Source organism: Musa acuminata, chromosome BXJ2-6 (assembly GCF_036884655.1).
Source record: "Musa acuminata AAA Group cultivar baxijiao chromosome BXJ2-6, Cavendish_Baxijiao_AAA, whole genome shotgun sequence".
Classification (NCBI taxonomy): Eukaryota; Viridiplantae; Streptophyta; class Magnoliopsida; order Zingiberales; family Musaceae; genus Musa; species Musa acuminata.
The window spans coordinates 35,595,758-35,622,110 of NC_088343.1; the positions used below are offsets into that span (position 1 = coordinate 35,595,758).

The window sequence follows — 26,353 nt, forward strand, 5'->3', positions numbered from 1 at the left end:
TTTCTTCTTTTCGGGGAGCAGGGGCAGTGAGTAAGAACAAATCATTCTGGTGGATGAGAGAGAAAGTGTGTTGGTACATGTATTATTAAATGCTCTCCTTGGACAATTCCAAGAACACAAAAAAAAAAAGAAGAAATTTTGGCTTTGGCTTTGGCTTCTACAGAAAAAGAAGAAATCTCTCTCTTTCTCTCTGTACATAGAGATGTTCTTTGCATTTCTACTGTCTTTGAAGTTTGAGCAGTCTCAAGAGAAAATAAATAGGGACTCAATAAATAAAAGGCAGAATCTTATCTCACTAATTAGTAGATGTGTAAATAATAAGGTACTTCAGTTTATAAAATGGTTGTCTTGAAAGACAAAAGCAATAGTGCTAATCTCAACATTATGTAATATTTTAGTTTATAAATATTATCTTCTGTTTCCTAAGCTGATCATTAAATAATATTTTAGTTTTTGAGTTCATTAGAAATTTTGGCCTTGTATGTCTATAGAGTGGCCTCAACATGGTGGTTATGGGAACTTCACTCTCCACTTGGTAGGTTCTCTTCTATGTTTTTATTGCTTAGGGAAATAGTACCATGCCACTTGCCTTTTGCTTCCTTGTACAAGTCTCCTACTTTTGTTTTCTTCCTCCTTAGGAGACTCCATCCATACTTACAAGCTCAACTGGTAAGACTCCATCCATGCTTACAAGCTCAACTGGCAAGTGATGTGCATTAACACTTGTTATCACATCCCAAAACCAAAAAAATCACATGCTCTATTAGGTTATGGATCTAACGCAATATATTATTACACTATATGATGTTTTTTTAGTATTATTTTTAATCATCACCTAATACATGAATATTTTCTAACATGCGCTTAAGAGATGACATCTAGTTTTTTGTTCTTCTTTTTGTTGAAAATTATTAAGAAGAAACCATTGGTCTTTCCTAAGGTACATTCACATAGTTTTAGATTTCCCTTTTTATGAGCTCACTTGCATCAGTTGGTATTATGAACAAAGATTATATTGCATTGAGCACTAAATATAAGCCTTGGGCCCTCATTAGACCAGAAAAAAAAAAAAGGAGAACATGGAAGTGCACCCCAACTACACACAGGCAGTGTCCTTCACAAGGAAGGGAACACCGCAAAGATCTCAATATTTGTATCTCTCAGTCTCAGCCACAGAAGGGAAGGAAGATCCCACAAAGCCCATAGAAATAGGAGTGAGTGGTCCCATGACAAGCTTGTCATGTGGAGCAGCAGCAAGTGTAACTACAGTAGTGAAGGTGACCATTGATCAACAACCAGTCCAAAGTCCAGCTCTTCCCTCACATGTCTCTACACTCAATTTGGTTTTGTTTACTCTCGGTCTAACCCTGGTTGAGGTTTGTCTTAAGCACGCTTTTGGCATCCTGGGCCAAACTAATGGCAAAAGATAACCCAACCCTCCCCCCAACTTGAATCAGGGTTAAGGATTAAAGTTGGGGGGAGGCTTTTATTAACCTTGTATACTTTTTGTCCCCCTGCAACCATTTACATACTGGTCATCACTTCTCTCTCTTCCTGCACAAGTACAAGGAGGTCATTCTTTATGTGCTGCCTTTCACTTTGTGAGTACAATGAGTTCTGAAAGATAAAAAAGAAGGTGGATAGATGTTTACACAATTTCAGATATGCAACAAGAGCATGATGATCCTTTTGTGGAACTTTTTGCAGCAGCAAGTTGGCAAGCAACAGAGGTTTAGGGTTAGGGTTGGACCAGGATGGTTGAGAGCTGCGTGTCGAAGCATATGCATCAACAGTCTCTCAACTTGATTGAAGCTCACTGGAATGAGAGGAGTTCGCAGTTTAGTGACAGTTTTTGGACCGCATGCCTGCTGGTGCTGCACTTAGAATTTGCATTACTTATTGCTGCACAAAGTTTGGAGTTCAGTGATTCAGTTGTTGGTCTACTGGGGAGGAGTACTGCACTTTGAATCTTCATCACTCATTGCTGTAAAAGACTTTGGAGAAGAGCAGTTCAGTTCTGAGTCTACCAGCTTTAATCATTGTTGCACAAATAGGCCTTAAGATGGGAATTAATTTGATAGCTCTGAGTTGTATTTTTATGCTAAAGGATTGATTATATGGGTAATGCCATGCATAATTGTTGATGAGCCAACATTTATATATAGATGTAAGAGGTTTTGTTTGGGAAGCAATAAATCTCTTTGACATATCCATTTTCTTTTCCTTTTTTTTTTTTGATCTAATTAAACTTATAAGAATATGACATACTGAGCCAATCAGTTAAATACATGAAGAAGATTTATATTTCCCAAAATGACTAAGTGAAAAAGATAATATCCTTAATTACATTCCAAATTATGTAAGGAGGATCATTTTTGTTTACTAGCAAGTGACATAGGACCTTCCAATATGATTCAATTAGGATCTTTTGAACTACTTCATCTATCATAGTCTTACAGATCATTTGCAACAGCAACTGTCTCATAGTACATACAGAACTTAGCAGTATTATCTCTAATCACAATACCTACACCCTTTCTCCTACTATGATTCCAAAAATCATCATCATTAAACTTAAACCATTTTAAAGGTTGTTTGTTATTTCGTCTCATATATATAGTGATATGAAAGAGATCTCTCAAATAACACACAGACAAAATAGGAGGCTGGTGGTATAACAAAACCTTCTCCTCTCTCTCTCTCTCTCTCTCTCTCTCTCTCTGTGTCTCGTGTTCATTTTGAAGTCTCCATGAATGGGCCCACTAATGGTCCATCAAGTCATGTGCAGCCCATTGTTACATCGACCCCACACGAATTGAGAGAGAGAGAGAGAGAGAGAGAGAGAGAGAGAGAGACGAAGTCATCGTGGTGATCATATCCTTCGGCAGAATCCAACACCGAGGGCATGACAAGGACGTGTCAACGACTAGATCTGGTCCACACTATTGTACCAAAAAAAGGCTGTACTTTATTCTATTATATTCTATTTTTAATCTCCCCTATTACTGGAAATATTTACTTGCTTGATAAGGAGTTGTATCCTATTTGTGATTCCATGCGCACCCTATTTTCAAGTAATTCTAGCAAAATTATTTTCGTAAACAACTAGATACTCCTTTCTTCTTTCTTCTACCAACCCAAGCCTAAGTTTATTATCATCCTAGAATTCTGAATTTCTAAATGATTTTTCATATATTATATGGATCAAAATATACACATATAAATACCAAAGGAGTTTCTCATAAAAGCTCAAATATATATATATATATGCAAATGAATAAATGCTCAGTAAAGCTATAAATCCGCTTCCTCAATGCCGACACAATGGAGGAGTCCAAATGAGTCTCCTTCCAATTTGCCCCGTTTCCCACCTCGCCTATTACACTATAACTATGGGATGCATGACTGACATGTATACATCAAAATTTGTATCATATTTTATTCTACTTGCACAAGGAAATCCAACCATATCCCTCCCTATCTTTTAGGTTACGCACCAACCAATAAATTTAAAGTTCTTTTTATGTCTATTTTATTTAAATGATGAACTCTATTTCGACACCATCGCACGATCAAAATTGATCTAGTATATAATTTAAAATATAAATTATCTTAGCACGCTCGATACATCGAAATCTATATAGTTACCCAGGTTCAAATTGGGCCATTCTACCCATAGCTATTTATGATTAATGTGTACATAATTTACATAGATATCAAACTTAATATGGGAAAGAAATCGTTGCTTGTGTTCCAGTAATCATCAATGATCAAGGGGACATACACATCCTACAAGAACTAGTTTGATAGGGCTAATGATGTCCTTTGTGGGTGGCTTGTGGCTCAATGATTAAAGTAGGGTAGATGGTGGAATCGAAGACAGGGAAGAAGCACGGGGAGTTGTGCCATATGGTGGGACATTAAAACAAAACCTCAGCTTTCTCTCTAGGGTTCGACAAAGCACACCTACAAAAGCCATATTGAGGAACTCAGTCCTAAAATGATCTTTATGGTTGCTATATATAACTCTATAGTTTAATATATATTTTTATTCCTTAAAACAATTATGATATTTATTTTGATATATATATATATATATATGGTAGGTCAATTCATAATGCTTACCTACATGAGGCATTAGGATGATGAATATACATAATCTTATTATTATATAAGTAAAGAGTCCGATTTCATAATTGAAATGACTTAAGTCTATAGATATAATCTATTGCAATTAAATTCTTGATAATAAATGGAAAATAATAGTGTTTATGTCCTCAAAATCAAGTACATATGATGTAATATAAAGGATTGATCTAATAAGTCAGAATTAACTGACTTTTATCACTAAATCATCAAGATAAAAATATATGATAAATATAATGAAAAAAAATTGCATTTAGTTGCAAATGAGCTTTAGTCACTCAAGCCGTTTTTAAGTTTAGATATGGAAATTTTGTTATATTAATATTTTTAATTTTGATCTCTTTATTGTACTATTTATACTTGTATTCTTTTTTATATATGCTTTAATAATGGTAGCTTTAGTACATGCATAGCCATCTTATATATATCATTGATATTTTGTGGACTTGGCCTTTAGATATACGAAATTTTAGCTTTTTATTTATATTAAATAAAAGAATAGGGTACATTGGATTTTGTTAAATTACAATTTCTAGCTAAAATTGGCCTCAATTGTCAACATCTATCCTACATCTTTGTGCACTTTAGAGCATTCTTGGAACCATTACAAAGAAGATTCAAATACAGGAACGTTAAAATGATACCTAACTTTTAATGTAGTACATGCATCTCTCTAGATATTAAGATTATTATCCCTAATTTTTTATTTTATATATTTATATACATATATATATATATATATGTATATATGTATGTATATATGTATACATATACAAAATATATATATGTATGTATATATATACATATATATGTATACATATATATGTATATGTATATATGTATATATATATATATATATACATACATATATATGTATATATACATATATACATATACATATATATATATATATATACATATATATATATATATACATATATATATATATATACATATATATATATATATACATATATATATATATATACATATATATATATATATACATATATATATATATATATATATATATATATATATATATATATATATACACACACACATATATCAATAACTTATCAATCACTACAAAAAAATATTATAATATTTTTTAAAAAATTTATCATCATATTTTTTAAAAAATATTACAATAATAACAATAATAAAATCATAAATCTTAATTATCTGATGTTAGTTATATGAATCTTTTATTGTTATTAAGATATATTAATATTTTCATTAATATATGTTAAAAAGTCTTATGATTAGTTAGGTTTATAATACTTAAATTTTTATTTATAGTTTCTATTAAAGTCAGTATCATATCTAAAGATCTCTTAAGTATATATCTATATGATCTTAAATATTTTTTTATTATCTTATCCTCTATTGAAACGATACCTAATTCATGAATAAGAGTATTTTCTTTTCCTATCTTTTCCAATAACTCGACGCATCAATCTTAATATTATAATCCCGATAATATAAATTTTTTATATATATTATTTCTTAACTACTCAACACTTAGATCCAAAAAGTATTATTGGTTTTAAAATTATTTTATAATTTTTTTAATCTTAAAGAATATTCAATGATCACATAAGACTTCTAATATCCCTTGATATTTTAACCATCTTATTTTTACTTTTTAAATAATATCCTCTCTCTAACTTATTAAAAACTTAATCGAAGATACCTAAAGCTTTTATTTAAAGAGACATCTTATTTATTCTACTTAACTATATTCTTCTATCTATTTCTAGAATAATTAAGATTATATTTTATATATTTAAATTTAGTTATACATAATTTAAAATTTTCAATTTTAAAGCTTACCCCCATAGCTCAAGTTTATAATTAATTCTACTTAAGTTTTCATAACTAAGATAATATCATCAGTAAATAATACATATCATGAAGGTCTATCATGTAAGTAATTAGTAACTTCATTCGTGCTAATGTAAAAAGGTAAGGACTTGATATCGATCCTTCATGTAATTTTCTGCTAATAGGAAATATATTAGACACACTTTCTATAGTTTTAATATGAATAGTTACATTATCATATATATACTTAATAATATCAATATAATTAGTAGATATACCATTTATTTCTAAAGTTTACTATAATAAATCTCTAAAACCTATAATAGGCTATTTCTAAGTCAATAAAAATCATATACAAAATTTTTTTTCTTTATACTTTTTTATTAATTATCTGAATAAATAAATAACTTGAATGGTTGATTTTCCAAACATAAAATTAAACTAAACTTCGGATATATTTGTTTAAAGCCCTATCCTATTTTTGATTTTTTTTTTCCAAAGTTTCATAGTATGATTAATTATTTTAATTCCTTTATAATTTGAATAATTTTATATGTTATTTTTATTTGTATAAATTGACACTAAGAAACTCTTTCTCTATTCATCAAATATTTTTTTGAATTTCATGATTTTGTTAAATAAACTAGTTAACTAAACTACTTCTCTATCCTTTAAATTTTTTTAGACCTTAATAGGGATATAATTAGGCCCCATGCTCTTAGCTAATTTTATCTTCTTAATATATGTTTTACTTCACTAGCTCTAAATTTATTAACAAATTTATGTTTATTAAATCTATCATATTATTTATCATTAAATCTAAGTTGAAATATTTATTAAATAATTTATAAAAATAATTTTTTAATCTCTTCTTAGTCTCGGTATCATTAACAAAATATTCTTTGATCTTCATCTTTAATAATATTTCTAATTTTTTATACTTTTTTCTAGCTTTAGTAACTCGATATATATCTTTTTCATCGTCTTTAGCACCTAATTTATTATAAAAATTATTATAAACTTTATATCTTGCCTACTAATTATTGTTTTAGTCTCTTTTTTAGATTCTATATATATTTTTTTATAATTTTGCCAATCTTTAAAAATATTAATGTTAGTTAAAATTTAAATAACTCTATAGAATGATGAAATGATATTTAGTTAATAAAAAACATCTTTTTTTTTTCTTTCTTTTTGTAGGGATTCATATGCTAAACTTACATTTAGAGTGATGAATGCAAAAAATCCCTGATTTATTATAATCATTAGAAGAGAGCCATTTTTTAACTCATGTTTATTAAAACCAGTGGTAGCCTTTTCAGTGGCATACATAAATTATTGCAACTTGTTTGGTATGTAGAGGCTCTTCAATCTAAGCACCTATTGCAACAAACTTCCCAACACTCCCTTGATGTTGGGAACCCATTGGAATTTGGAATCTCAAACAACAAGTGGAGCCATTTGACTAAAGAAAGAAAAGATTCATAGGAGACATTAAACTATCATCATTGGTTGATGATGGCCCCAAGAAGAGAATAAGAGGGAAGTCTTGCAAGTGAGGATGGGAGAGACCCAAAGGATTGATGCCTTCGTTATACTCTACACCTCCCCATGAAGAACTTTAGCCACCACCCTTCTACTAATACGTGTTATGCTTGAAGAAAACTAAGGGGATAATCCATCTTATACTTTAGCTCCGCAAGATCACTGCATACTTGAGATCACATGCATAGGGTACAAATCTTGATTATGTTGATAATTAATAAGAATGCAAGATGGAATATGAAAGATGAATACTACATTGCCACATGTTCTTAGGTTTGGTAAATATGCAATACATCAAACTCAATATATGAAGCCAATCTAGTCCATGGTATATTGTTTGAAGGTCTCCGTGGACTAGACTTGTAAACTTTGGATCCAAATCTCACAAGAACATCAACAATTGAACCCATAATTACTTGTTGATTACCCCAAAAAAAAAGGTACTTTTTTGTTGCAAACATCCACATTTGCAAGACTAGAGATCTATAAATATGATTTTATTCAAATATATTGTTGTTACGTAGGCTTATTTGTGGAACAAATTTTTATTAAAACAATGTTGACAACAATGAGATGTTTGGTGATTTTTTTTTGGTCCAAGGTGAGGAAATGGGTGGAATAGGCCCACTCACCAAACAAGTAAAAGGTCTGTGGCCCACTACAGTGCAGGTCTCAAGCTGCTTATTGTTGTCAACAAGTGATGAAATCCAAACTTTTTAGATTAATACTTCAATGTACTAAATGTATGTTTATAGATTAGATTTTAAATTTTTAATATTTGATAAGTGAGTTATAGACTAATGTTTGTGTAAAATTTATTTGATGATGTCTCAAGCCATCAATTTTTAGCAAGAGGATTTGGCACAGTACAGTATCACCAGGGCAATAATTTAGATCAGTTCATAAGAAGCTTTTATGTATGCATCTATAGATGTAGGAAGGCCTTAAGTCGATGCTTCATATCAGAAAACCTTCTGCTATGTATGAGAGTAGCCGCTTGGTGTTGGGCAGCAGAGGGAGTGGATTTTAGATGAGAATTATAGTTGACTTATGTCCCAAAGTCAACACTCTAGCTTGTGCTTTCTTGTGCCATCAATTTGTTAAGGAGTTCTGTGCTTATCTGAGATGGTTCAGACAGAGATCGACAGCTTTGTATGTGAAGCATCAGAGACTTCTTCCCATTTCTCCTCGCCATTGCTCTCTGCAACTCGATCTACCTTCTGTGACTGTCAAGAGACAGCACTCAATGCAGTGCCTAATTCAAGAAAGGTTTATGCTCGCCCAACGGCAGTGCACTGCACCAAAAAGATTGCGAGGCACAGGGAAAGGTCCTCAGAGACTATGATGCAAACCAATGCCGCCCATTCACAGGAGAGAAGGCACGCGAGGCTTTACTGGTGTGCGTGTTCTCGGTGCACTGCCTCCCCATCATTGCGGCCGTGGACCGCGTCTTTTAGGGTTGTCAGCAGATCCGTGTCGGGTGCTTGCCGCACACATGATAGTGGCACACGAGCCTTTGAGTTGAAGGCAATAAGTCGAACACTTGCTGCCTGCCTTGGACAGTAGTAACATGTCAAGTAGATTGATGTTCTCTTCTTTGCCAACTTTTACTGCAAGCAGACAGGAAAGGAGTTGCTGAGATGGTGTTACGAGGTTACACATCTTTGTTTAGTGTCTTGTTACACGTAGATGACATATATATATATATCTCACTGAATTAAATTAGTAGAGAGGATTTATTTGTAAGTTGAATTGTAATCACTCTCGTCGCGTCGTAAAGGAACAATCTTATTTACCATGTTAAGCTTCACTTCAATTAATATGGTGAGCTCTCAGTCAAATATTCATGTTCATCATGCACTTGAACCCAAAATATTCATATGCTAATATCTTAGGTTATGCTTTTCATTATGAGAGGCAGCTATAAATTGAGAAACTAATGTTAAAATCTTGGGTGCAAGATACGTCGTATCTTCCAAATTTCAATGCCTAGTTAAAATATTTCTATTGTCACTAAATGCACAAGTAGCTTTGAATAATTGAGGCATTTGACACAAAGATATGTAGCTAGTGAACTCCTCTGTGTTGTATGCATCATTTTAAGTAGGTCTAACTTGATGATCACTTGGAAATGGAAGAATTATGAGCTGCAGCTGCAAACCAAAAAGGATGGCATTATGTTATAGAATTTAGACAACATTTGCATTCATTTGGGTAATACTTGAAGACTATTCCACCACCTGCAATATCACTGTTGAGTTTAGACATAGAGGGAAGCTCTGAGACATCAACAAGCAATATTACATAACAGGAGATGCATTCTTTGAGAAGATCACAAGATTAAAAGGACCTGGAGCATAAGCAACTACTTTCCACACCTACAAATCTAAGATTTTTGGTGAATTCTTAACCTTCCACATGTCCCATTAATCTCCCTCCCATTTAAATAAAAATTTCGTTTTGTTAGCCAAAATGTGATCATATGAGAGCTATTATGGCTCCTTGCACAGCCCACAACTCGTTTGTGCAGCTCATAGTTTCATGTCACTATATTCTGAGATGTTTGAGAAGCTTTAGTTGGAATCACCGGAGTACAGGACCAAGCGAGAAAATTTAGATTGTTTCTTACCCAACTTTTCTAGTACTAGAAATCAAGATGGAAGCAGTTAAACTTAGTCTCACATTACATTGTTCATACATATGGATGTGTTGGACTTGAGAAACAATGGTGATTCAGAAGATGCTCTTCCAGATGAATTCCAAAATTGAGCAGATTAAAGTGTCTGGGATGAGAAAAATGACCTCAACTATTTGTCATAATCAGGGATGGAAGGGATCTCAAGCTGAAAAGGAATCCAACCATCTCGAAAGGTGGACAAATATATATCAACCCAAACAAGTGATTCAGAACTTTGGAAGTTGTCATAGTGTTGGCTCACAGTATCCAACATGTTCACCTGGGGGAGAACTGTCAAGTCCCTTTCCTTGCATTGATCGGTCAAGATTAGATGACATAAACACTGAACTGTTTACCTGCATTCAAGCATTCCTATAGTGAGCCTTTTCTACTTGTCTTGGTGCCGTGAACATTTATTTTCTAGGGCTGCACTGTTGATCCTGACAAAACTAAACTGGCACCGACACAGGCCATGATGCATGTCCTTCATCACGAAGTTGAACGCATCATCCAAACCATTTTCATAATGATCTCTCCATTGACATGCCAAGGAACCATGTCATTAAGCCTTTGTGCCACAAATGATGATCAAAATATTTATGAGTTCTTGGATCTGCTTCTTTACATTCTCGACATGCCTCCACACTCCTTGAGCCTCTTTTGTTTCTAGTCATCATTCAAATTCCAAACTTTTGCCATCCATGAATCTTGTGTACTTCCCAAGTGTTGTGTGACTGCTGAGATATGAACAGAGCTCATGGGTTTGAGATGGTACATCTGGTTGACTGTCTGATATCTTTCCTTTGACTATGTTCCAACATCCAATTCCAGGCAAACTCCTCCAGACTCCAGACAAGAAGGTAAAAAGATCATAAGATTCCATGTGTTTCAGGTAAAAGGAGAGAAGAAAAAGGTTATGTGGGCTGGCAGTTGGAACAATGAGTGTAGAAATGGTTGGCAGTGTGTCAGTAGAAGATTTCTCCTTGAAAGCTTGGTGTGGAAGAGAAGCACCTTGCTCCCTGAAAAGCAATAGAATAATAATAAGATACAGTAGGATAAGCTCTCTCACAGTCTCACTTTCGAACCACCTAATGCATGCTATAAAATCTTGGATGCCTCAGCTTGGATTAATTTAACCTTGGCTTTTGGAAAGCATAAATTACTGAGAGCAGTTGGCAGTGGTTAACCTCCCCTCTTTAACAAAAGCACTTCACCTCTCTGGAGTGTGGCAAGCACCACTCTTTTATCTTTTCACCCTGTTCCTGCTTGTTGGTAACTTGCAGCTATCCTCAGTTCCTGTTTTATGCTGCTTCATGTCCTTTCATCTTCATGAGCACCCAGTCTCTCACCCACACAGCAAAATCCAGCCTTGTTTGCTTAGCATAAGGCAGTCGGATTGAAACTAGTTAGGATGTCCACTGGATGAAGTATGTGGTCATAGGATTTAAAGGTTGGGGTATTCATAAGCTTTGGCAGAGACCACACCTTCCATTTCTTTGGTGGTCGAAGACATTTCCTCTGATGCTTATACAGGTAAGCTTCTGTTTCCAGTCATATTCACTTTTTCATCTGCAGGATTTTGGTAGTTTTTGAGATAACTATCTATCAAACAATAGTTTCTTTAGGAATTCAGCAGAATTGATTCTTTGATGACTGTTTCCATACAGATCCCTTGGTAGGAAATAGTCAAAGACTTCCTCTACTGTCCTTTTCTAGTTGCAGGTAAGTTTCAAAATTATTTGCTACTGTCCCTTTCACAAATCCAGTTTAGTTATTCAGGTCTGTCTTCTTCAAAAGGAAAAGGGGTTGATGCCTCAGTGGTGTTTCACTTGAGCCAAAAGAAAAAAAGAAGCATTAAATGTTGTGAGAATTTTACTACATGTCATTATTATGTTTTCCCTTATGATCATTTCTAAACCTTAGAGAGACCTCTTCTTTTTTCCTAGTTAAAAATCACTTTTTGGTTCAAGTGGAAGTATTAACTTAGATTGCTTGTCTGGTTAAAAAATTCATGATAAATGGTTACGAATGCTTGAAATTATGCTGAAGAACTTGAAATTAGAGAGACAAACAAAAAAAAGGAAAGAAAGAAAGGAGGAAGCATTGCTTTCTTACCAATATACAGATCACTTAGTGGCCAGAGAAATCTGCTGTATGTCTCCTTTATACTCTGATAAAAGTTTAGCTTTCTGGCTTGTGGCAAACTGAAATAGAATATATGTTGTGATCTTATGGCCATTAAGTAATCCAGCTGGTGTATGGTAGATTTCATGACTTGACATGTGCTTCCTCTTTCCTATTTGTTGTGTCTAGGATTCTTCTGCTGAGGAGCTACTTTTGCTTTTTTACCTCTTGATGTAAAGCTGTCAAGGGCAATTGTTCCTTGTTGAGTCCTGCAAGAAATTATCAGTCAGCATTCATCCAACTCTTTAGCTAAAGAAAAAGCTACTTGTGTTTCCCACAGTATTTGCCTTGAACTTGAAGTCTTCATATCGAGTAGTTTCTTCCCCAGCAGGAGAGAATTCCGGTTGTTCTCTAATGTATTCAGCTAAACAATCTGAGGATGTTGTTGGAAGATCGACGAAATCTGCTTTGATGGCTCATAGTGCTGCTGCAAGAGTTGCCGAAGAGTCCTCAAGGAACACTTGGGATCCCCTTGATTATTCCTACAACATTAGCTTACCTCAAGACCAAGAAACAAACGGTTTGGTTGCTGGTGGCATGAGTGCTTCTTGTTTATCTGAAAGATACCAGCTTGGAAGTGCTCCCTTCCCTCCACATAAAGCTGTAATTTCCAAGCACAGCATCGAGACTAACATCAAGGGGAACAAGAGGAAAGGTCAAGCCGAATGTGGTGCGTTACCTTCCCAATCTCCAGAGGATAGAGCTCAAGTAAGCTGATTTCTATTTCTCTTCTCTGTATATAACTGGCTACATATTAACTCTCGAAGTTTACTTACCGCTTCTTATCTCCCTCTTGAATTCTATCAGAATGTCAAGGCTGAAGAACAGTATGATGTTTCACTTAAGTCTTCTTCCAAGCATCCAACAGCGAACGACGAAAAGAAGCGGAAGAATGAAGTGAGACTAGGCAGCAACAATCAAAGTCCAGCTTCTAAGGATGATTACATTCATGTGAGGGCCAAGCGAGGCCAGGCAACCAATAGTCACAGCCTTGCAGAAAGAGTAGGTCTCCTCTTCTGAAACATGTTTCTGCATTGTCGTTCTCAGTTCCTCTTAGTTCGACTTGCTTAATCTGCAGATTAGGAGGGAAAAGATTAGTGAACGAATGAAACTTCTTCAAGATCTTGTTCCAGGATGCAGCAAGGTAATTGATTCTTTGGAAAGACACCCATCTTTCTTCCTATAATGTTACTTGTAGTCAACTGCTTCGTTCTGATGTTGCAGATAAATGGCAAGGCCATGATGCTTGATGAGATAATCAACTACGTGCAGTCATTGCAACGCCAGGTTGAGGTATCTCCTGAATCATTCAGCTTTTGCTCTCTGAATTCAGAGGAAATCACTCATCTCCTTTCTTCTATCTGCTGTTACTAATCCTTGTTTGAATATATTTTACCTCGTTGGAATTCGCAGTTCCTCTCGATGAAACTTGCAGCGGTCAATCCAGAACTGAACTTTGATCTTGAGCAAATTCTTTCTGGAGATGTAAGCGAAACATGAATCATGGAAGCTCGCAAACTTGCAATCTGTCTGAAAGATTCTTTCTAATGTTTGTCGCATCCTGTCCTTTTAGATCCATTCATGCTACGGAGGTTCGGCTGTTCCTGCAATTGGTCCAGGAATGAGCAGTTTCCAACCTCAGTTATATGGATCGACATTTCAAAGAATCACTCAACCTGAAATGTTCTACAGTGCTCCCAGTTCAGGGGATCTGCTGCAGGCCTCCTTCTCACAGATCTCTAACATGTCTCAGGTAAATCTGAATTCATTTCTCTGCAGAACTTGCATGCTTATGTTTCCATTCGCTCCGCTGACTAGATGTTTGGCAACAGTTACCGATTGCATGGCACAATGATCTCCAGAATACATTACCGATGAATTCCATCCCTAATGAGACTCCCACAGAGCGCAATGGCATCAATCCATTCTGAACTGGTAAGTTCAGCTCATGGAAGTCTGTCTGATGGTATAGAATCCATGAAGGTCAAGCTATGATCAGTACACTGAACTGTAGAACTGGTATCCTTCCAGCTAAGATGTACAAGAATGTAGCGCCTGCTTCAAGAATCTTTTGAAAGATTTCATGTGCTTTTGGATCATGAAGAATGCCATATATATAGAATAGCGTCACCAGTTCTGACCTTCTTCATCACCCCTTTCTGGATGAATACATCACATGATACATGAAGGCTGAGACTTGCTTCTGATTTCTGATTGGTGTCAAATTGATGGTGTGAGCTAATTGTAACAGTTGAAATGGAATATACAGTGCCTGAAAGAGGGTTTGTAGCATGTGAGAAACCTGAAAAATCAGATGTCTGATTTCTTACTTGCCCAAAAAAATGATATTTCTATTCTCTGAGATGATTTTCAACTCCAAAAGCAAATTTTCACTTCATATCACCTGGAAAAAACATGAAAACGATTCTTAATACTCTTTGATTGCTCAAGTTTTTGTATCACAAGTATAATTTCAAGTGTAAATCTCAGTTGGGATGCTCTCTTGTTTCTGTTTCTAACTCAAATAGAAACAAGGTGAAAATATCCACTTCTTAGCACCAAAAAAGAAAGGGATCGAGTCTACATAGGCAATGACAAGTATCCTTTGCTTTGTCGAAGTCTAGGAAAGAATCCATAGGTGCTATAACCTCGTCAATCCTGCCACAGATAAATAACCTGAAAAGGGGAGCTACTCGGAGCTTGTGCACATCTCAGTCTACTGATTAAACCTAAAATAAGAAGACATGGAGCTAATGCTGTATATCATATCATCTTGCGGCTTAATTGGAGATTATCAAATTGATTCTGTTGTTGACCTATGGAAAAGCAACAGCAAAAGCTATGTACCCGTACAATATAAAGACCTTAAGATTAATCCTTCAATTGACATATGTTAGCACTTAATAGAAGAAAAAGAGAAAGAAAACATTGATATTAAAGTGACCCTTATTAATCTCTTTGCAATTGTCTACAGCAATGTCACTTCAGTTTGCATCTATTATGTTTTTCTCGAGTGTTGGAGTCACTAGCATTGAGAGACACAACTGAGGTCAAATGGTGCCAACAATCCTGCGTATTATCTCTCTCTCTCTCTCTCTCTTTCTCTCTCTCTCACACACACACACACAATGAGGACTACAGAGAAGTCACTGAGACACCAAATTACTCGCACGGAACAATTGATCCTCAGCAGTGCAAGAGCACAGTCCATCACACCAATGTCTAATCAAGCTGATACCTGCATGCACTGTGCTACAGCAATTCTATGGTTGGTGATACTGTATGGGTGTGCTCTCCCACATAATCTGTACTAATCTCCACTGTATCTTCCTCATGACTTCCAACTAATTCATTGAATCTCCAAGTTTTTTTGTGAGACTATCACAAGTAAAAACAACATCAAAGAGGCATAACCCTTTTCGTTCATCTGGTTTTGACGACTATATTAACAAAGACTACATATGTGTTGATTTATTCCTTCGCTCAAAGGTACAAACTGCTACTATACCTATCAATCAAAGTTCGATTGTTATTATTTATAATCAGCATTAACTTACATAAATATTCTCTCAGAATACAGAGGAAATAATAATCCTCCTGAGATCGATTCTAATGTTTTATACATTCCAATGAATCTCAATTCTAACCCCATGAATTACGCAATTATTCTCATCAAATCGTACGTTAGACACTACATCTCACGCCAGTGCACAGATCGTAAAGCAACACAAATGGATTTGAGTTTCCGGGTCAGATCCGGATCCGAATCCAAATAACAACTTGGTTAATGATATATTCCTAGCATTCTTCCCACTTCGTCCTTTCCCTGCTGCTGAGACTGCTGCCGCTCCTGCTGCTCCAATATAATGGCGATGCAGCCGCTGTTGTGGGTTGTCGTCACCGTACTCCACCTCCTATCTCTTGTAACACGGCCCGCGCTATCGGACCCGAACGACGAGGCTTGCCTGTCCAACCTCCGGCGGTCGATGACGGACCCGGGCAACAGGCTGTGCAACTGGACGGCGGCTACTTTCGTGGCATCCTGCAACGGATTCACCTCCTACCTCCACGGCGTCACCTGCAACAACGGGCGCGTTTACAAGCTCGCCCTTCCCGGCCTCACCCTAGGCGGCTCCCTCTCCCCCTACCTCGCCAACTGCACTAACCTCCAGTCTCTCGACCTCTCCTCCAACGCCCTGACCGGCCCCATCCCCCCGCAGCTCTCCACCCTCCTCAACCTTGCCGTCCTCAACCTCTCCGCCAACCGCCTCTCCGGCACCATCCCCCCGCAGCTCGCCCTCTGCGCCTACCTCAACTTCATCGACCTCCACGCCAACCTCCTCTCCGGCACCATTCCCGCCCAGCTCGGCCTCCTCGCCCGCCTCTCCGCCTTCGACGTCTCCTACAACCGCCTCGAGGGCCCCATCCCCGCTCTGTTCGCCAACCGCTCCGACGACCTCGCAGTCCCACGCTTCAACGCCAGCTCCTTCGTCGGCAACCGGGAACTGTACGGGTACCCCCTGCCCCCGGAAAGAGGCGGCAGGGGGCTGTCGGTGCCCGCCATCGTCGGGATCGGGCTCGGCAGTGGGCTCCTCAGCCTGGTGCTCAGCTTCACCGCCGTCTGCTTCTGGCTCCGCGCCACCGAGCGCACCACCAAGACGCCCGGCGAGGAAGGGAAGGTCTCGCACCTCGACTACTGACCGGTTTCACCCCCTTCCTCCCCGTTCTGCCATGAATCCGCCGTAAAAATCGCATCTTTATCTTCCCATCCGCATCTACGAAGAGTAAAAAATGGGCTCCTATCTTGTTCCTTATTAGCTTTCCTTTCTATTTTCCTCCTCCACATCTATCTTTGGTTAACCACTTCTTAATTATTATTTCGGAGCAGGTTTAAGCTTCCATTGACATCCAACGCCAAAACAAAGGAAGGATTTAGACTAGGCACTCTTCTTGTCTTGGGAGGACAAGGTTTTGTTCCTTGGGGGTAGTGCTGGTTCCAATATCTTCCAATGACCTGAAAAAGAGCAGAGTTGAGAAAAGAACACTGATGGACTCATATTTTGAGTCTCAGCAAATGATGGTAGTCTGTTCCATGCTCTGCTTGGCTAGTGTTGGTTCCAATATGTTGCAGTGAAGAGTTTTGGGCAGCACACTCATCCACTGGTGAGTGTTTCAGATTCTCTTAGAAGTGGGAAGCTTTAACTGTGTTTTGATTTGAGCAGAGCATCTGTCTTTGGGCTTTAAACAAAGATATTAGCTGTTTAATTCTACGTGTTCTCTAGTTTTACTGTCGAGTGGAGGATACATTTTTTAGGTGTACATGAAAAATTGACATAAATTTATTGCGCCTTTTGTTCTGTCTGCAGGTTTTGTTAATTTCTAAGTAATTTCTACAAGATCTAAAATCTTGCAATTTAAGAAGTTGATGCTCATTCCTGCTTTAATTAACCTATCAGAAATAACTTTTTAATGGTAAGGAATCACGTAACCTCGTGAACCAATGAAATCAAGAAGATTTGTATGTTTGATATGGTGCTCTCTATTTATACACGTAAGGAGGGAGGATTTTCTGATGATATTTTCTGTAAGATGGTACTCCTATCAAGGATGTCAATTTTAGACCAATGCGATGAAAATAGTTTATGGGCAAGAGGCTTCGTGAGCGAGTCTACTAGTTGATCAACCATATTATCACAGACTTAACTGATTTTACCTAATTTGTGCGGCACCCTTGCGAGTTCGTCTGCAAAGGTCAATCTCCCCGAAACCTCCCATAGACCCTTAGGATTTATAAAAGAGAAACGAGTTAGAGAAAACGCATCACTCAGGATCCATAAGTAATCATTTTAGTAAACACTTCATAACCAATGCAAATTACAAACAGACTTTACAAGCTCTAAATGGTTGCTCTACAAAGGCTCCAAAATGGTCTACTACAGACTAAAATCTTGCACAAGTGTCCACATGACACAACCTTTATTTACAAGCCTAAAAGGGCCATCAAACCCAATTAAATTGGGACTATTAAGCCTTCGACCATCCCTCTACATGTTGTGATAGAATGAACAAACCAAAAGACGCGGACATACATGAGCATTATATTAAACACCTCGTTTACAGTTTTGTCCGTGATAATATGTACGTGAGAAACATGTAGTTGATGTCTAACAACTTGTTCTCGCACGAAGTGAAAATCAATAGCTATGTGTTTCATGCATGAGTGGAATACTAGATTAGCGCATAGGTAAGTGGCTCCAACATTATCACAATATATTGTAGGAGTAGAGGTGGAGTTGATGTCAAGTTCTTTGAGTAGATTCGTGACTAAATTGAGTTTTGCAGCAATGATTGCAATAGCGTGATATTCAGCTCCAATTGTAGATCGTGCAACCATCTTTTACTTCTTAGAACTCTAACTGATTGTATTAGCTCCAAGAAAGATAATATACCCTGACGTGAATGTTTTGTCATCAAAGTTTCTTACCAAATTAGCATCAACAAAGACATGGAGATGAAGAGGGGAGTATTTGCAAAAAAAGAGGCCATGATTGAGGGTCCCGTGAAGATATCGCAAGATTCGTTTAACTACAGATCAATGCATAATAGATGGCCGATGCAAGAATTGTGATAATTTATTGGCCATAAATGAGATATCTGGGCGAGTGAGAGATAAGTATTGTAAGGAGCCAAGTACTTGTCAGTATTGAGTTGGGTCCATAGTAGGGCTTCCATCACATAGTTTGAGTGACTCGCTAATAGACAAAGGAGTTGTAATCGCTTTTGCGTCTTATATGTTCGTCTTTGATAATAGATCTTGAAGATACTTTTTTTTATGATATGAAGAGTCCTGAAGATGTATATATTGCTTCTACTCCCAAAAAATAGCTCAAGGTTCCTAGATCTTTAAGGGAGAATTAATCTGCTAAATGCTTGAGGAATGCCTTGATTTCCATAGGATTGTTGCCTATGATAATAATATCATCCACATATATCAAAAAAATATTATATTATCACTTTGGTGACGGAGAAATAGTAAGGCATAAGACTTGGAGTTGATAAAGCCAATTGATGTCAAAAATGAGCCAAGTTCCGTGCTCTTGGAGATTGACGAAATCCATAAATAGCTTTTTGTAGTTTACAAATATGTCTTGAATATTGAGGGTGGATGAAGCCAAGAGGTTGCTGTATGAAGACATCGTCAGTTAGGGTCATTTGTAAAAAGACATTATTAACATCGAGTTATCGTAAATACCAGCCTTTTGAGATGGTTAAACTCAGAATAAGTTAGATTATTGTGGGTTTAACAACAGGACTAAATGTCTCTATGAAGTCAACATCAGGATGTTGATGAAACCCTTTGGCCACTAGACACGCTTTATATCTGATAATGGATCTATCTGGGTTCCGCTTAATTCGAAAGACCCACTTACATTCGATGATTTTTTGTGTGGGATGAGAGGGTACAAGGGTCCATGTAGAATTATGGAGGAGGGTATTATATTCTTCACATATGGCTTTACACCAATAAGAAGATTTTTAGGCTTGAGTAATTGTAGTAGGTTCATTGGTCTCTGACAAGGATTTTGTGATAGCATGTAGGTTAAAGACTTATCATGGTTTAAAGATACTATTTTTGGAGCATGTTGTCATTGGATGTCCAGGGTCAAGTCAAGGTTTAAAGATACTAAAGTCCTTCAGTGTCATTGGTCCCAAGAGAGGATAAAAATAGTGATTGTGTGGGAGAACCTTGTAGTAGGGGAACCTTGTAAAGAAGGGAGAGGAGTAATGGAGTAATGGAGAGCATTACTCCGAGGGTATTACTTTAGTAGTAGTGATAGTGAAGTAATAGTGATAGTGATTGATTCCGAGGGCATTACTTCAATTGTAGGGGAACCTTGTAAAGAAGGGAGAGGAGTAATGGAGGAGGTGAGGATCTGTTGAATCAGGAGAAGAAGAGAGTGTGGATCCTGAGGAGAAGGACTGGATGGTGTTGTGGGAGACTTGGTTGACGAGATCGATGGGATACTCTAGTGATGTATATTTGTTGGAGTAGGTTGCACAACAAGAGACTCAGGGTTTTGAAATGGAAAGGTAGTCTCTACAAAAATAACATGACAGGATGTAAAGACTTTTTGAGATTGAGGTTCGTAGCATCCAAAGACATTATGTTCAAGAGAGTATCCAATGAAAACGTAAGGCTTAGATTTTGATGTTATCTTATGTAAGGCATAAGGACGGAGCCATAGATAATATAAACAACCAAAACACTTTGAGTTTTTGAAGGTTTGAGGATTTGTGAAATAGTTTTCAAATGGTGACTTAGAGGACTAGAGTGAGCATATGATTAATAAGGTAGATGACAACTTGAAAAGCTGCAGTCCAAAAAGTTATTGGTATGAAGACTTGATGTAGGAGTGTGAGACTAGTTTCAACTATATATTGATGTTTGCGTTCAATAGAGCCAACGAGTTGAGGAGTATGTGAGGGTGACTTAAGGTATTGTATACCATAAGTAGAGAGGCAGGATGTGAGGGCTTGATATTCACCGCCACTATCATAGTAAACTATTTCAATTGTAGATTGAAAGAAGTTCTCGACCAACTTTCTAAAGTTGGTAAAGATTGTTGAAACTTTATATTTATGATAGAGAGGGTATAACCATATGTACTTAGTGAAATAGTCTACGAAAATAATATAAAATTTAAACTTGTCAAAAGAAGTGATTGGGACAGGGCCCCAAATATCAATATAAATAACTTCAAAAGGTTTATAGCAGGATATGAAGGATATTCCAAAGGGGAGTTTATGATTTTTATTACTTAAACAAGCATTATAATGAGTTATAATGCTATTGGTTTTAAGCGTAAGAAGAGAATAATGAGAAAATAAATTTTGTTGGATAGAGGATGAGGGATGACCAAGATAACGATGCCATACATCAGTTAGAGCTGCAATGGAAGAGTAGGCAGTGGGCTGGGTGATTTGTGGAATTGATTACCACTCGTAAATGTTATCCTTACTCTGGCCTCGGACCAAGGATGCCCCTATGCTCAAATCCTTGACAAGAAAGGAGTTAGGAAAGAATTGAATTGAGGTATTATTTTGTTTGTAGAATTGAAAAACAGAAATGAGATTTTGTTTGATATGGGGTGCACACAAAACATCATCGAGTATAAAAGTTGTGCTATGTGAATTAAGCATTGTGAAACCAATATGAGTAATGGGAAGTCCATTACCATCACCGACCATGATGTTTTTATTTTTGCCATATTTGTTGTGGATGGACAAGTTCTGTAGATCAGAGGTAATATGATTAGATGCGCCAGAGTCCATAATCCAATTTTGTTTACTAGTATTAAGAGCAGTTGAAAGATTTGTGTGAGGCCAGTGTGATGGAGGAGGAAGTCTAGGTCGAGTTCTACAGACTTTTGCAGAGTGGCCAACTTTATCATATAGTTGGTAGATAACTCTTTATTGATTTGTGTGATCAGGATGCTAGGGCTAAAGATAATTATAGTAGTCGCCTTGATGGATGTGGTTGAAATGTTGATGAGGTGGAGGAGGAGAGGTTTGTTTAGAGCCCACAAATTCAGGAGACTGGCCAAACCTTTGTTAATGATTTTGTTATATCGGTTGCTCTTCTTTTTTTATTTTTGACTGACTTGAGCTATAATGATGATCTTAGCAATTTGTCCTCGTGCTTGAGATATATCTTATAGTCAGTTAATTTGTCATAAAGTTCTTCAAATATATCGATGAATTACGTGCCCGTATTACTGCTATTAGTTCCTTATACTCATCCCTAAGGCCATTAAGTGTGTGGATAATGACTTCTTCATCACTAAGAGTATGATCTATTAGGGTCAAGTTATCGATGATAACTTTTATATTTTGTAAATAGTGAGCAATAGTACTTCCCTCTTATTTTGTTTGCATGAGACTAGATAGGAGACTAAACAAGCGAGTATACAAATGATTTGCTAATGTGGTTTGCAGCTTACACCAGGCTTCAATAGCAGTGTCACATGAAGATATGAGTGGGGCAAGGGATCTAGCGACTGAAGCTTGAATTGCTTGAAGGATGAGATAATCTTGGCGTAACCATAGTTTATGGTCTAGATTTGGTACTGGACTGGGTGCTTCCTAGGATGTTGAGTATTGTAGACAACGGAGAGAGCTGTCGATGTAGCCTAATATATCATAGCCAAATAAGTAATTAAAAAATTGAGCACACCAGTTGCCACCTTTAGATAATTTGAAGGGAATGAGAGTTGCAATATTGATGAAAATAAGGCTTGTAAAGGGAAAAGTACTGTAGTTTCCTACGGGAATAGTAACTGGAACGACAGATATTGATGAGGACATGTTGGGAATATATACCAAAATAAGGAAGCAAAGTGAGAGTCTACGCAATGATTAGGTGGGTGAGAAGACTGCTGCGATTAGGTGCGGGGAGCTATGCTTCTTCCTTGGAACTGTTGCTGTAGCGATGGCAGTGATCAAGAAGAAGTGTCAGTGTAGATCAGCGTCGACTTAGGTGGGTTGTGAGAAGAGTTCTCTACCCCATGCAATACAGTTCTCATCATTAATCTATGAGAGATCTACAATTCTGTGACAGGTTGCGGCTTGCAGTTTTATGAAAGGCTGCGGCTTCAAGCGGCTATGGCAAAGGATGCAGGGCAAGGGGGGAAGGTAGCGTTGACAAGGCTGGTAGGCGGCGATCACCTCCTAGAGTGCTCCACCATTGATCTCTGGAGCAGCGATCGGTGGGAGAGGGAAGGCTGGAGTGCAATAGAGATCAGAGAGATGCAGCAGTTCTCTACCGAATGGGAGATGGCTAGGCTGCGACTACTTGATGGTCGTTTCCTCCTATAGGGTGATGAATTGAGAAGAGAAAATCTCTCTATTCTGTTAAAGAAAATCCTCTATTCTGTTGAGGGAAATCCTTCCTCTTTCCCTTCCTCCTAATCTATATAAATAAGAGAGGGACATGTTAATGTATTTAAGCTAAACCTTCTTCAATAAAGCTTTTTTCTTATCTTCTATTATTTTCATCATGGTATCAAAGCAAGAGCAGTGAGAAAAGCGAAGCTTCGCTCTTGCCTTCGGTCGTCACTGAGAAAAGCAAAGCTTCGCCCTTGCCTTTGGCTAGTGACCAAAGCCGCTGCAACCAAATTCCTAAGAGGCTCCATGACCAATCCTCATCTTTCTCACCGCGATAGTCTTTGTTGATCTGCCAAAATTCGGCAGACTTAAGGAGAACGAAGGGCGGACTTAAGGGGAACGAAAGGAACGCCTGTGCCCTCACAGCAATAGCAATCGCAGCAGTAGCGATATACTCTCGCTCTACTCACGAAGCCTCTTGCTCGTAAACCATTCTTTGCATCGATCCAAGATTAGTATCCTTGACAGGAGCACTATCTTACGGAGGCATGATAGAAGATAAGATTTCCTCAACTATATGAGGAAATCTCTCTATTCTATTGAGGAAAATCCTCTATTCTGTTGAGGGAAATTCTTTCTCATAATCTGTATAAATAGGAGAGGGACATGTTAATATATTTAAGCTAAACCTTCTTCAATAAAATTTCTTTAATAAAGTTTTTTCAATAAAGCTTCTTCAATAATTCTTCTTATCTTCTAGTGATCCTCGACGAGGTCGACGAGGAAGTGACAGGATAGTTGAGCGGTTGCAGGATCACTGGTTGGGAAGTAGCGACGGGATGAGACGTGACTGAGGGGCGAAAACGTCGCCGCGAGGAGGGATGGTCGAGCGGTTACAGCTACGACCTAAGGGGAGGCAGTGGACTCTAGCTAGGAAGCGATTACGGGGCTACGGTAGGAGGTGACCGCGAGGGTTCATCGCATTGATGGTCTGTAGGAACCAAAGTAGAGAGGAAGAAACAGAAGATACGTCGAGTAGGGAGGAAGAGCACATTCGATACTCGGTGAGGATGTCCCACTTGGGCAAAGAGCGCGTAGACAACAGTAAGTGTTGTTACGAGCTGCAACGAGTGGACAACACAAAGACACTGATACATCATTGCTTTAGATTAATGTTTCCGGAGGTTAGCCGAGGCAGAGGAAATGATGAGAGAAGGGTGAGATTTGACAAAGCAAGCAATAGTAAAGAAAGCCATCGGCTCAGGTAGGAGAACACTGGCAGCAGTGAATGAAGCTGCGATTTGGTTGACGGCGAAAAGAACAGGCCACCGAGCAGACCAGCGAAACAGGGAAGTCCGACGTGAACAAAGGTTGCGATGGGGAGATCTACCAGTAGTGAGGGTGTGGAGATCTTCCAGCAGCGAGTCAGTGGTCGAAGGCAGAGTCTCAACGGAATCAGATCTAGAGATCGGATCAGCAGCGATGGCTACGAGAGAGGTGAGAGATGCTCTGATACCATGTGAAGAATGGAATAAAAAAGATGTCTGTGTTTGATATGATGCTCTCTATTTATACATATAAGGATGGAGGATTTTCCTTAATAGAACAACGATATTTGCTCATATAGTTGAAAAAATCTCAACTATTATCGTAGGAAATCTTAGCTGCTATCAAACCTATCATTAATTTTAGAGAGGAAGAGATTCAAAAGATCATACTTGAATCTGACTCTCTTAAAATTGACAATAACACACTTCGTTCTACCTTTTCTCCTGGTATCATTTTCTACACCACAAACTTCTAGAATTTGGAATGGGATGCTAAAGACAGTACTAGCATCAATTCCCAAGTCTTAAGTTCGAGAATAAAGTGAGCAACAACACTTTGAAGCCACTCGTTTTTACTCTGTTGATCTACTGGTTTTAAGTTTGAATGCAACTCTCTCTCTAGTCACATATTGTTTGAAATAACGCCTTATAATAATTTTAGGAAGGCCTCATCATACATGTGTAAAGAAAAAAAACAAGGTAATAGACTTTATGAACTATTATCATCTATTATGATGATTAACAAATAAAAAAAAGGATTAACTACTGTCGAGCTTTGATCGTTGTCATAATGGCATTATATTAAGGAAAGATGAACATTATCATGTTTCATCACCATCCATCAAACTATTGGAAGATGCACATCCTGCTACAACTGTCATTTGACTAAAAATGAAAGTTATCTACAGCCAATATACCATTATCACAGATTGCTACAATGTCGATTGTGACCATTATTCATGTTACGATGCACTGCAGTCAATGACAGTGCTAAATCAATTTATTTTGTTAGAAAAATTTGCTAATAATAAGGTGAATATTACAGAAAGCAAAATTCTCACACAATCTAATCCTCACAGTGCATCATGTTGTTAAACAGATTTTGAGAAGATTTGCAGTGCCTTCTAATCTAATCCTTTTCTGTGTTTTGCGATTTATTTGGATCGTATTCTTATCAGATTTTTACCCTACATTGTCTCTTAGTGATTGTTGTGAGAAAGATCATTTATCTTCTCCAAGCAAAATACTTCTAAATATTTTAAGAGTCCATGATATCTCAAAGCACTGACTCTATAATAAAATACTTAGGTTTTAAGAGTCTATGAATGATATGGATTAATATATTTTGGGATGCATAGACTTCTAGGAAAGTTCCATTCCAAGCAACCCTAACCTATTGAAGATCTAGAAGTACTTGATCAGGGTCATCGATCTTGGATCCGAGGTCCTCACATCTGCTTGTGAAGAGTGGCGGTCCAATCCCTATAGAATATTCTTCGATGGATTCCACTATCGAAAGTGCTCAAAGGTATGCTCCCTAAATTTTGGACTTTGAAGTCACCTTGTGATATGGTGAATTTAGGAGTCATATTCTTTTGCTTTAGGTTTGTGCGGTTCTTGGTTTGTTCAAGGACATGCGCTTTATCTAATCTCCTAGAAATCTTTTTTCCAAACATTGATGGAGAATATCAAAATGGTCTCGATTTCGACCTAGTTTCTCGGGTTGCCTATTGAACTTCTCCAACCGGATACCCTTACTGTC

The 26,353-nt window shown here is 37.2% G+C and overlaps 2 protein-coding genes across 8 annotated transcripts; both read left to right on the forward strand.

The window, feature by feature from the left end:
* Window positions 1–11,413: 11,413 nt before the first annotated feature.
* LOC135615367 (transcription factor bHLH49-like) lies at window positions 11,414–14,590 on the forward strand. 5 transcript variants are annotated; one of them, XM_065113730.1, is made up of 10 exons: window positions 11,414–11,728; window positions 11,863–11,917; window positions 12,509–13,087; window positions 13,187–13,381; window positions 13,458–13,523; window positions 13,604–13,672; window positions 13,793–13,864; window positions 13,953–14,132; window positions 14,212–14,314; window positions 14,411–14,590. In XM_065113730.1, exons 3-9 carry the CDS (start codon window positions 12,734–12,736, stop codon window positions 14,308–14,310), a joined length of 1,035 nt encoding a protein of 344 aa, XP_064969802.1. In that variant the 5' UTR covers window positions 11,414–11,728; window positions 11,863–11,917; window positions 12,509–12,733; the 3' UTR covers window positions 14,311–14,314; window positions 14,411–14,590. The 5 variants fall into 5 exon arrangements, with proteins under 5 accessions (XP_064969802.1, XP_064969801.1, XP_064969803.1 ...); XM_065113729.1 differs by having other exon boundaries at window positions 11,415–11,728; window positions 14,212–14,590; XM_065113731.1 differs by having other exon boundaries at window positions 11,415–11,728; window positions 12,660–13,087; window positions 14,212–14,590.
* A 1,586-nt stretch (window positions 14,591–16,176) lies between these two features.
* Window positions 16,177–17,736, forward strand: LOC103974087 (receptor-like protein 57). 3 transcript variants are annotated; one of them, XM_065113735.1, is made up of 2 exons: window positions 16,177–17,082; window positions 17,268–17,736. In XM_065113735.1, exon 1 carries the CDS (start codon window positions 16,246–16,248, stop codon window positions 17,077–17,079), a length of 834 nt encoding a protein of 277 aa, XP_064969807.1. In that variant the 5' UTR covers window positions 16,177–16,245; the 3' UTR covers window positions 17,080–17,082; window positions 17,268–17,736. The 3 variants fall into 3 exon arrangements, 2 of the variants coding, with proteins under 2 accessions (XP_064969807.1, XP_009387113.2); XM_009388838.3 differs by having other exon boundaries at window positions 16,178–17,121; XR_001976554.2 differs by having other exon boundaries at window positions 16,179–17,163.
* The last annotated feature ends 8,617 nt before the right edge of the window (window positions 17,737–26,353 follow it).